The sequence below is a fragment of the Tachysurus vachellii genome, chromosome 15 (assembly GCF_030014155.1).
Source record: "Tachysurus vachellii isolate PV-2020 chromosome 15, HZAU_Pvac_v1, whole genome shotgun sequence".
NCBI classification, from domain to species: domain Eukaryota; kingdom Metazoa; phylum Chordata; class Actinopteri; order Siluriformes; family Bagridae; genus Tachysurus; species Tachysurus vachellii.
Window position 1 is genome coordinate 12825609 of NC_083474.1, and position 12180 is coordinate 12837788.

General features: G+C 36.9%; 1 protein-coding gene across 3 annotated transcripts in view; it reads left to right on the plus strand.

Moving 5' to 3' along the window:
- Window positions 1-12180, plus strand: part of rffl (ring finger and FYVE-like domain containing E3 ubiquitin protein ligase) — a 16017-nt gene extending 3837 nt beyond the window's left edge. For 2 of the 3 annotated variants that reach the window (XM_060888079.1, XM_060888078.1), the window contains 5 exons: window positions 4074-4273; window positions 5153-5548; window positions 7471-7539; window positions 9660-9870; window positions 9990-12180. In XM_060888079.1, coding sequence (XP_060744062.1) covers window positions 4088-4273; window positions 5153-5548; window positions 7471-7539; window positions 9660-9870; window positions 9990-10171 — 1044 coding nt within the window. In that variant the 5' untranslated portion in view covers window positions 4074-4087 and the 3' untranslated portion in view covers window positions 10172-12180. The remainder of the gene's footprint in view (window positions 1-4073; window positions 4274-5152; window positions 5549-7470; window positions 7540-9659; window positions 9871-9989) is intronic. The other variant, XM_060888080.1, reaches the window with a different exon arrangement.

Sequence of the window (12180 nt, forward strand, 5' to 3'; positions counted from 1 at the left end):
TCAACTGTTGGGTTGAACTGAAATGCTGACTCTGCACCAGGGCTCTTTGCCTGACCTCACTAATGTTCTTGTGGCTTTATGAGCACTGATCCCCTCAGCCATGTGGCAAAATTTAGTTGTGTGTGGGGCTTATTATGACAGTAAAGGGTGTGGAATGTGGTAGCTTAGTGGTTAAGGTGTTCGACCACTGATTGGAAGGTTGTGAGGCTAAAATAAAGGTAAAAGAACTGAATCTGTGCTGTATTTTAACAGACACAAGCTGCATATTGTTCTGCAGTTAGTGTGAGTAAGTAATCAGTAGTGCACCATATCCTGTTCCTTTACACGTTGTCTTGCCAAAGCTGTGTTATTGTTCTCTTGGGCCTGTGCTGTGGGGCTGTAAATAAGCACTGACAGTGGAACGTCATTTGGAGAGCAGGGACAGAGGGAGTGCCCCATTGCCTTGTTAAACTTTGCATGGTCTGCTGTGCTTCCTGACAGGCTGATATGAAAAAGAGAGCTGCACATTCCATTAGGATGATCCATCAGTTCTAGTAAGCATTAAGATTGCAACTGAGTCATTTGATTAATCACTATTACAGCATAGTGATGATACATGATATATGGACAGCTCAATCTGCCTCTTATAAAATATTTTACACTGCAATGTTCGATGCACTAATTAAAACAATAGCGAAATCTAAATATTAGTGGTTATGCTCATCAAATTCATGGTGTCAAAATACTGTTTTAGAGAAATCATCACCATTTATATAGAACAGAGGTGTAATATACACATGAAAAAATGTGTAATAAGTACATACAGAAACATAAAACAGTGTAATAAGTAACAGTTGTCATGGCCTCATGCTTTTAAATTGAATGTTTTTTAAAAAAAACGTTTGTTTGTTTTTTTTTTTAATATTGTGGTGTTCCCCTACATGAGATGTGATCATTTTTGAAACTGTAAGCAGGCTTTATTTACTGGATTAAAGACTGAATTAAATGTTAGATCCTGTCTGTGAATTTATGGGAAATCTTCTCCCAAAATGATATCTAACAGCAAATCAGGTTGCGTCATGCTGAAACAGAGACGATTCTTAAACTAATAGTACAGCTGCATCATCTCACAGTATTCCCGAGCTAGCTTGCTGATGGCTGATTCCCAAACAAAGCCAACTAGATAAGGTTTCCAAACAAACTGGCTGGAAAACTTAAATGTAATACAACGGCCTGTTGAAAAAATGTCATCAGGCTCAAATGTGATGAGTTCATGCACAGTAACTATCTGTTTAATTATTTCCAAATAACTGTCTCCGTAATAATGTATAGTTTTTATATAGATCCAGCTCTAATACAAGGTTGAATTTCTTGCACGATATTAAAATTGTATAATGTTCTTTTAACAAGGTTATCCCAACCTTTGTCTTCATTGCTGTTGCTGTTTTCTTCATGAAGAAAGTATTACCCCAGGGCAAAGTGACTGTGTAGCCATGGGAGCAGTTGTGTCTCTGTGTTTGACTTGGGTTACCACTGTAGACTATTAATAGAGGACAGTAGAGTGCAGGTAGTCCTGCTGTGCTTTTGCTTCCTTGATATTGGATACCATCGTTTGTTCCAGCATTCTCTTTCATGGGTTTGCTTTACACGTGTACTGCTGGTACATGGCCTTTTTTCACAAGCACGAAACACTTTAATGGTATTTCAAAGTCATTAAAGTTTATAAATTATTACTTTCTCAAATTGCTAGCTTTATATATCACCAACATTATGAAGAAATGTGATCTTATAGATTCTTTGAATCACTGACTAAAATTTGGTTCTGCTCCATCATGACTAAGTAGAAATGTCAGTTTGTCATCCACATCCAAGCTGTTTATATGATGTTACTTCAGTAGCCTTTAGTAATTACAAAGGTTTTTTTTTTTTAATTACTGTCATTATATTTCCCGAGCTTTACAGTATAACAACTATTTCATGGAAAACCGAACCAACAATAACAAACGCAAATACCACATAACTTAGAATTACACACATTACAGAAAGGTATGCTTGATAATAAATAATACTAAAAATACGAGGATGAGGTTCTAAATAGTTCGGACAGGTGGATCAATTTCTTTAGAATTGAGTTGTTTTTAAACGCATTACATAAGACCTTCTAGTGGAATCAATTAAAAATACCCCCATGTTACCCTTCAGCAAAATCCAATTCAGCAAATATATTTTTCAGGTGTATATATAATTTTCTATTAGCGGATGTTTTACTGGTTCAACTTGGTACTCGTAACACCAGTGAGACTGTATCAAACTACAACTGGGTATAAAAGAGCTTTGCACCAGAGACCAATGTCTCTGCAGTCTATTACATGACCACAACTACTCTGTTTTTGATAAAATACAACTTTTTCCAGGTACCTGTGTATAACAAAAGTTATCGATTTCTGAAAATGTGGAAAAGCTTGAGATAGCACAGCAAGCATTAATAAAATTATTACCATGCAAGTCCATGTTGAATTTTGACAGCATTGTAAATATTGTAATGTAAATATTGTAAGACATATAGTTTTGCATCTGACTCTCAAAGCACATCCCTGCAACAACCACCACTCAATTCTGGTTTAAAGTTTTAAACCAATAAAACCATTAAACTAATGCCTTATCGGCACAACACAATTTGAAAATTCGAAGAAATGCTTTGCTGCTCACATTACACCACTTATCACTTGTGAGCTGTTTCACGGGCGTAGCGGTGTGCACACTATGCAAGCAATTGCGACAAGGCTCACAAACAACATGATCTTTCTCCTGGAGAGAGAGATCCCAGCTGGCTTCATCCCCAGGTCTCACTTTCTCACAAAAATAAACACAAAAAAGTAAAACATCTGGGTATGACTTTCCAAATAATTTCTTGCCCAGGATGGTTTCTATCTATCAAGGATCATGGGAGAAGATCAGTAAATACTATGGAAATAAGACCTAATAACTTAAAAGTAACTAATTATATATACATATATAAAATTCTCTAACGACTATTACTAATTCTCATATACATGCACCTTAATGAAAAAGCCATGCTATGACTGTGTGTTAAAGGCTCTTAAATCTAGCATTAATACAGTTAACATACTTCTCATAGTCATGCAATGAATTCTATAAGAAACAGTGTACAAATGAGGGGATGTGACTTGAAATGATGACTCCTTCATCTTTATGAACACACGAGAAGCAGCTTTTTAAATCCTTACCTTTAAGTCATTATTAGGGTCAGAGAAGTGTTTCTGTGGGAAATCACGTATACCTCATTTTTTGAGTATTATAAAGTTTTGAGATTAGGTGTCAGCAACCGATCCCACATTAAAGCAGGTTTTGGTCTTTGGATTTAGAAGGTCATATACGTGCATTATTTACTGCAGAACATTTTAATATATGTTTTTTGAAACAGCCAGGCTTCTGGCTTATTTTCTGTGTTTCATAATACATGTCATCCTAGTAGCTGTGTGGTGAGGCTCTAATATCTCAGCCTGCACACATGCTGAATAAATGATAGCCAGGCATCCTACTTCAGCAAACAAGCACCAGTCCACCTGCTGGTATTCTGAGCCAGTAAACTCACTCTTCAGTGCTTAGATCCTAGGGTGCATGATAACAAGGATGCAGTTTAGTCTCTAAAAAAGCAGTTTGCACTTCAAGCATTTTTTTTGTTTCCAGAGACTTCTCATACTTTATTTTAAACCATAAGCATAATCCATGTCCAGACACTGAGACATATAGGCCAACATCTAGATGATTAGACAATGCTCCATGAACAAAATATCAAACTGAGCAGCAGGATGCAAATGCAACTTGTGGTTTCATAATGCACGACTTATGAGATTTAATGTTCTAATGCAACACAAAATGTTAGACAAATCAAGTTCGTGTAAGTTATATTCTACAAGTAACCCACGTGCCTAGTGTTTTGTTTTGTCTTTTGGACTGTTAATGGCCAATTTAGACTCATTGTAATATTGGCGTATGAGAGCATATTGGACTGAAATTATTGCAAATTTATTTTTTAATAAACTTGTATTGTTTTACTTCTCTTTCCTCAGTACGTGCGAGGAGTATGTGGGCCAGTTGTTGTAACTGGCTCTGTCTGGACTCGCCCACTGTGGAGGAAAGCAGCAACCACAGATCTAGCTCACGCCATCAGGCGTATACTAACTCAGGCTATAGCAGCTACCCATCTCCCACAGCTCCAGATCACATGTGTAAGGCATGTGGAGGCCGTTTTGATGCTCTTGAAAGAAAGGTAATGAGTATTAGTGGCGGGTATCTTCAAAGAGCGACTTCCCGGGCTTGTTATCAGTTCAGCTTAATAAAAAGATTTGCTTGAGCAGCCTGAATCATTATTGGTGACATGTTATAGCTATTTTAAATAATTTCCACCACGGTAGCCATTCTAATAGTCTCTCCAATTGGATAAAATACCCATTTCAAACAGTTGAAGAGTTTAGTAATTAGTGGTAATGTTGATGCACTGAGATCATGACAATACTGCACTGCTTGAAGAACAAGAGGTTGAAGAACACGTAACTAACCTAAGTAGATGTTTCAGATTCAAAACTTATTAAGATGAAATATACGGCAGTGTTGGACTCAGCCTTAAGCATAGAATAGTATATTTTTATTCACTGTAAAGAAATCATGATCTGTACTTTTTAGAGCATGGTTTTTCCAAGAAACTTTTTCTGGGATTTCCCTGGGAATGTTGCAGTAAAGATCAGCAACTTTATAAACTGATGAAAAAAGGATTTATTTACGAAATGAAGAGCACAGGAAATGGCCAGAGAATTGCACTGTGACTAAGCGATTTCTGACATGCAGCCACATTTTATTTAGTACAGATCAAATAATGTTTGGAAGAAGTAAAATAGCTGGAATTCTGAACTGCTGGAATGCTGAACATTTGTGATCAATGTGTGAGATATAGCTAAAGAGGATTTTAAGATCTAGGGTGTGTGTATGTTTGCTGGCTTATGATCTGTTATTGATTAACTCCCAGCTGAGTGGAGACACTGAACACTTCTTACTAATTCAGTCATAAACAATAAATTTTTTCATGTGCGCATCCTGTCCATCCCAAATCTAATCTGACCGTCACTCTCTTTGTTTCCTTCATTCATTACAGCATGTATGTGTAGACTGCAAAAAGAATTACTGCAGTCGCTGCTCGGCTCAGTTAGAGCCTCGTCCGCGGTTGTGTCACACGTGTCAGCGTTTCCATGGTACCATGTTTGAGCGGGCAGAGCTGATGAAGCTAAAAGTAAAGGATTTAAGGGACTATCTTCATTTGCATGAAGTCCCTACGCAGATGTGCAGAGAGAAAGAGGAGCTTGTGGAGCTGGTCCTTGGTCAACAGACCCCTACCTCTGCTTCATCTACACCAAGCGAGACAATTACACACACACCTCTGTCTGAGCAGGAAATGATCTCTGAACCAACCACAATTACTGAGCAACCCTCTACAGGAAGTGGCGTTTTGAGCGACCCGACTTCCCAGTCACAGACTGAAGGAGATGGGCAGGTAAGGAGAAGTAGAAGCCCTCAGCACTGATGCCAGTGTAGTTTTAATAAGCTTTTACAATGTTTACAGTCGCAATACTTTTTGTTGTATATGTATATTAAGATAGACATTTATTATTTTAGAATTAAAATACAATGGCAGGTGCTGTAAGAAAATAATCCCTGAAGTTGATTATCGTCAAATAACAGCACATCCCAAGGGATTTTCTACCTCTTGTACGACAAGAGGTGTTTGCTAACATTAACATTTTTTTATTTAAAGAAAATTTTATATATTTAATTGGTTATATTGAATGTTGTACAACATCTGAAAAAGCAAGTTCTTTGCATTATTACTTGCTTTTACAACATCAATAACACTTGCTACCTCACCAAGCTATCCGTTTTTTTTTCTCTCTCTTGAAGTGAACAAGACAAAACAGAAGCAGTTTATCGTGTTACAGAAATTAATAGCAAAATCCTTGATGGAAGAGATTTTCATGATGCACCTAGCGGTTACAAAGTGCTGACATCCTTCATAAACGTTAAATAAACCTTGTCTTACAGAGAGCTGCAACGTAGCAACAGTTTGTTTACAGTGTGTTTATAAATCTGTTCATGTGGAGCACATTCCAAATTGTTAGTATAGAAACTATAATATTTAAACAAGCACATTTATATTAACCTGCGATTGAATGATTTAACTGTCACTATTGTAAGAGCTGTATAGAAACCTCCAGATTGCAGTGCTGTGGTATTTATTTATTTATTGTTTGTTTTATTTTGAATCATGTCCCTCTTTACTTCCAACAAACTTCAACAGTTCCTGATTCAGAGTGATATGCATGGTTTGTTTCCGTGTCTCCTTCAAACGAAACAAAGTTTAGATTGTGTTATTATACTTGTTTTTATATCTGCACTGGACCTTGACTCATTTAATTCATTTTGAAGCATTTGGTAGCAGTGCTACAGCTAGCATTTAGTAACCCAAGGAAACATGGGTAAACTTGGGAACTAAATGATTATGGAAAAGAGAAAGAAAACAGTTTTTGATGGAAATCAAATGTTAAAATGATGTATCTCAGAGCTATTCCATAGTGACCATGGGATGAGAACATTGTATAATATGTGAAGTTGTGTAATTGTGTCCCTGTTTAAACTGCATATTAACTTCCATCACACATAAGACTGTCTCCTGAGTTGGTGGCTATTTCGCTGACTTAATTTCAGGCTATCAAAGACTTTTAAAAGTACAAAAAAATGTGGTATCCAACTTTGGTTTTCCTTACTAAAAATGTCTTTTTATGGAATATTTCAAATTTTCCTGTCATGTTTATGCTTTTGTTCAAAAGGCCCATATTGTCTTCTTTACCTGTACTTGTTGTTCCTAAGGCCACAGTTTACACAGAATGGGGCAGAAAATAACAAAAAGCATTGATTGAACAGCAGATCAGAGAATGAACAGACTGGTTCGAGCTGCCAGAAAGGATATAATGTCTCTTAATAAGCATCAAACCTTGAGATGGATGGACTACAACAGCAGAAGAGAGACCACCTTGTGTTACTGTACTATTAGGGGTACAGACTCGATCAAACCCGACAGTTGAAGAGTTAAAAAAAAAAAAAAACACCAGGTCTTTTTCCAGTCCAGCTTGGGTAAGTCTGTGCCCAGGATAGCCTCCGATTCTTGTTCTTGGCTGAAAAGACTGGGCCCTGATGTGGTTTTCTGCTGTTGTGGTCTAACCTCAATATTTTTGATGTTGTACATATGTTCCTAATAAAGTGGATAGTTGGCGTATGCAGAAATTTAATAAAGTTTATGTTGATGTAGGCAACATTGTAAATTAGTCCTTAAGCTATTTAAGGCTGGGGGGAAAAAAATGCTGTTGTAGTTTCCATAGCAGTTTCCTGTGGCTGATGAAGCGTGTGATTTTTGACCTTTAGATTGATTCAGTGGCAGAGGAGCCAGTTGATGTTGAGGAGACAGAGCTTCAGAGGGCACAGGAATGCCAGGTAGATTAATGTCGGTCTTTTATGTTCCTGTTGCTGCTTCATAGCTAGGATTGTGAAACGAAGAAGAGGACAAGAAAATGAGCAGCGACACTTTGAAGCATAGAGAAAAAAACAGTTTGAACTCTAATTTATCTTTGAATGGTTTGTTCTTCATGTCTGCTTAAAGATGTGAATTTAAACCAACTTGAAGGACAAAATTGAGATTCTTATAATGTCCTCTCCTTCATTTAGTTCCTAGCTAGCGGACTTGGGCCATGCTCCTGCTTTTTTTATTTATTTCATTTAATTCACATATTTTTCTAACCAACATTTAAGATGAAATCATTGGACTTTTCTTTCTAAACATTTTAATTAATAGATTATTAGAAGGATTAAAAAGGAGAATATCCATGTTTGTCACTTTTAACAGTTTAGCTAGGAAATGATGTTATAGGTTGATTTACAAAGCCCCCAATAATGATAATTCATCCTATTTTTGTTAATCAGGATACTGCATAAAAAGTAAACATGAGTGACATCGTGTCAGAATTGGTAATTAAGAGATTGGTAATTAAGAGATATCTGTTTCTATAGAAGCTCAAATGTTTCCAGTATAGAATTAATTAAATATTCAATATAAAGATAAACTACAAAAATGATTTAGTCTTCATTCAGGACTAGGTAATGATGGTGACTGTGTAATACACACCTACAGTTATATCTTAAAATGACTCTCTAAAATCGAGAATAGAACTCGGATAGATATTTTACTTGAAAGTAAAAAAGAGTCGGAACTTCTTAACTGATATTCATGACCAAAGTCGGAAGCTGAGCATTACAGTGAACATGATACAACGTGTCGCACAATTAATTCCAACAAGAGAAATATCCTAAATGATGTAATTGTGTCACTCACTTAAAAACTCCTATCTTTTAAGCCTCATAGCGTTTGTTCAATGGAAAATTCGGCCTTTCCTCTATTGTCCCCCGCATAAATTTTTCACATGATCAGGCTGAAAGAGGCTTTTTGGGGAATTTCCTTTTTTGCTTGAGAAGCGTACTTGAACAAGAGCATCTGTTTGCGTATAGAGCATAGAGTATCTAGCGTGTAAGCTCGGTGTGATGACTGTGGTAAACTTATTGCTGACAGACACGAATTAGTTATTGCAGTCAGTAATTCAACTATTTAACTTTGAGAATGAATTAATTTCTAGGAAACTCAAGAGGATGTAATCAGAGATCCAGTAAATATCCCTAGGTCATTGTTAGGACACAAAGATCAGTCGTGCAGTTTATCCATAACATGCTTGAATCCAGTCCTGCTGTTTATTAAGTAAAGTACTTCAATTGTGTTCTGGTATGCATGATGGCACATGGCTGGACTTTCTGGCTTTTCTTCTTCTGCTTTCGGTGTCTTTTGCATTGAATTGATTTGAGTGTTTGCACCAAGGCTGCATGGGTGTGTGGACTTTCTCATCTGTCAGCAGTCACCACATAACTGATCAAACAGTGACAAGTCATGAATATAACCACAGTGATTGCGCTTGCCATTACAGAGAAATGTTGAAGTTGAAGTTAAATTATATTTTGCACTCATCACTAGGTCTTGTGCAGAGGGGAGTTTTCTAGCAAAAAAATACTGTTAACCTCCCTATGGCATAATGCATATAGATGTTGTCTGCCACCTTCATCTTTAACACATTGTAGGCAAACAGACTTGCTCAGACTTGAAAATGTTCTCCGTGCCAAATCTAAATTGAACCCAAGTCTTATGAATACACAGCGATAGTCAGTTCAGAGGAGAGAGAAAGGTATGAAACTGTCATCTCTGATGCTAGAATTTAGCAGTAAAAATAAATCTATGCTGATGAGTTTTTATTAGTAATCTTAATCTGTTTTCCAGGTACAAACCAAATGTATATATTATTTACACTATGGCTTTAAAAGACTGCTTTTCACTGAATACTATTGTATTCAACAGTGCCAGAATAGCGCCTTAGACAGGCAGGAGACTTATGTCTATAATCTTGTGCAGCTCTTTGCAAAAAATGTTTTTGTTTACGTTACGTTTAAGTTTGTCACCATAAATAAACCGCTCTTATTCTCAGTTTCATGCCTTTCATGCTTTGTTTCTATCTTAGTCAACAGACTCAGATGAGGCATTGCCCTCAGGTAGGCGGGCATCTCTTTCAGACATCTCATCAGTAGAGGATATCGAGGCTCTGAGTGTGCGTCAGTTAAAAGAAATCTTGGCCAGGAACTTCGTCAACTACAAGGGCTGTTGTGAAAAATGGGAACTGATGGAGCGAGTCACACGCCTCTATCATGACCAGAAGGATCTGCAGAACCTAGGTGAGACATGTACATGTAGCTTGGCTAGGTAGGATATTTAGAGCATCAGCTGTTAAGCATGTCTTTTTTATAGTGTGTTTCCTAGGCTCTGATTTTCATTGTCTCCCATTTATATGCAGATACGTCAGCAGCAGCCACCCTGGAAGAAAACATGTGTAAGATCTGCATGGACTCTCCAATTGACTGTGTGCTTCTGGAATGTGGACACATGGTTACGTGCACAAAGTGCGGCAAGCGCATGAGCGAATGCCCCATCTGCAGACAGTATGTGGTCCGGGCCGTGCACGTTTTCCGATCCTGAACCTGTGCATCTTTGGTTGGGGAATTAGAAACCTCTCTCATCTTTTTCAACTTAGTTTTTGTTGTTTTTTTTTTGTTTTTTTTAAAAAAACACTTTGGCCTGCTGCATTATTTGACCTTCTAGCAGCTGTTGAACTGTGAATAACGGAAAGCTGATACACTAGCAATAATTTTCCTTGTCTTTGTTTAGTTTTCAAGAAAGGTTTGTGGTTATTAAATTCTACAGTGCGTAGCTTGAAACTACTTTGCAAATGTTATAATGCTGGTACATTACATGGAATTCTTAGATTCAGGATGTAGTGTTACAAATAATTGAATCGTTATCTAAACCATATTCCAGTTTAAACCAAAATGACCAAAATCTATCCACACAAAAACACTGGTTATGTGGAATGTGAAGGCAGAAGGATTATAAGCTCTTCGAACTAAAACTTAATCACTTTCTCCAGTAGCAAGGCTTAATTGTACAATATCAGTATTACAGGTCTGTCCAACACTAACACTCCCACATCCAATGATGACATCTGTATGCTGCGTAGAGCCGATTCTGAGTGCATTTGATTGACAAGCATGATGGAACACATTGACAGTTTGACGGGCCTGAAAAATCACCAAATCCCAAAGAGCAGGTGATGCCGAAATAAGTCCCACAAGGTGATTTTTGAGCATCCAGTCAGAGAAAGAGTGAAAACCTGACAGGAAATAACTCAGGATATCTTGCTCTCACTGAAATGTTGTTATTATAGCTAGGGAAGACATAACTGAATATTAAGAAGGAAATAATGTATACAACTAGTTTTTATTATTTTCATTTAGTTTGCTGCAATTTACTTGCTCTCTTTCTGCTACTGCAGTGAAGATTCTCAGAATTTATCTTCACAGGTCCAGATTGAGGTTTAGATTTATGATTTTGTGAAACCAGAACGTTGATGCCATTCAATGAGATAATTCGTTCATATCGGATGCATTCCAAGCTGAACCTGAGTCTAAAGACCTTCGGTTTCAAAAGCAAATATAATTCATTTACTATAAAACTACAGAATCCCAGTGATAAATGTTGTGGAAATATTAGTTATTTTTCTACAAACATTTATGTTGCTTTATAAAAAAAAAAAAAAAAGCAAAGCCATTTAATATTTCATCAGCTGAGTCTCTTTGTATCAATGCAAAATATAAATATATAATACAATGTCACTTTGAGCATAAGTTTAATAGCTAAGACTGTCTTCAGATGAATGAGCTATACCCCCATATTAAGAAAATGCATTAGCATAGTAATGCCTTAATGTTCTTTCTGCCTGAGGCCTACTGTCTAAACCTGTAAAGTAAGCAACTGATTTGTGCTGCTATTCTCACTGTGTTAACACAACATCATTGTCTGATTGTAATGTCACCTTGCACTGGTACTTGATGCTGGTACTTGATAATTGGTACTCACAGTAGACTCGAATGATGTGTGGCGTTGCAGTGTGGCATCTTACCAGGCTTTCGCTGGAAACCACTGTTCATTTGCAGCCTCTCAGCAATAGAAACCGGTTGCAGGAAGTAGGTGAAATATTAGCAGCATTTCAGCCCTATGCACTGATGCAAGTCTAGATACTGTGCCAAAATAAGATTACTGTCTCTGTCTATGGCACTCTACAGTTCTAAATGACTGCTAATACATCTCAATGCCTTTAGATTACCCAGATTAGTGGAAACTGATCATGAAAGTCATTTATGCTGAAGTACTTTTGGGACAGAGAGCACCGAAACAGAAATGTGCCTTTACATGTTGCAGAGCTTAGCAAACTATGCAGAGCAGAGATGGGATTTTTATAGAAACCTTTAAAAGACAGCACCTTAAATCATGACACATATTGTCATTACTTTTTACTAAAAAATTAAAATTCATTAAAATGTCTTGTAACATCTGGTGTTGGTACAATCCAGGGACCTGCACAGTTCTCCGTTGCTGTAGAATAACCAGTGCTGATTGTTACTGTTTGAATAAAAATAATTGTAACTTAA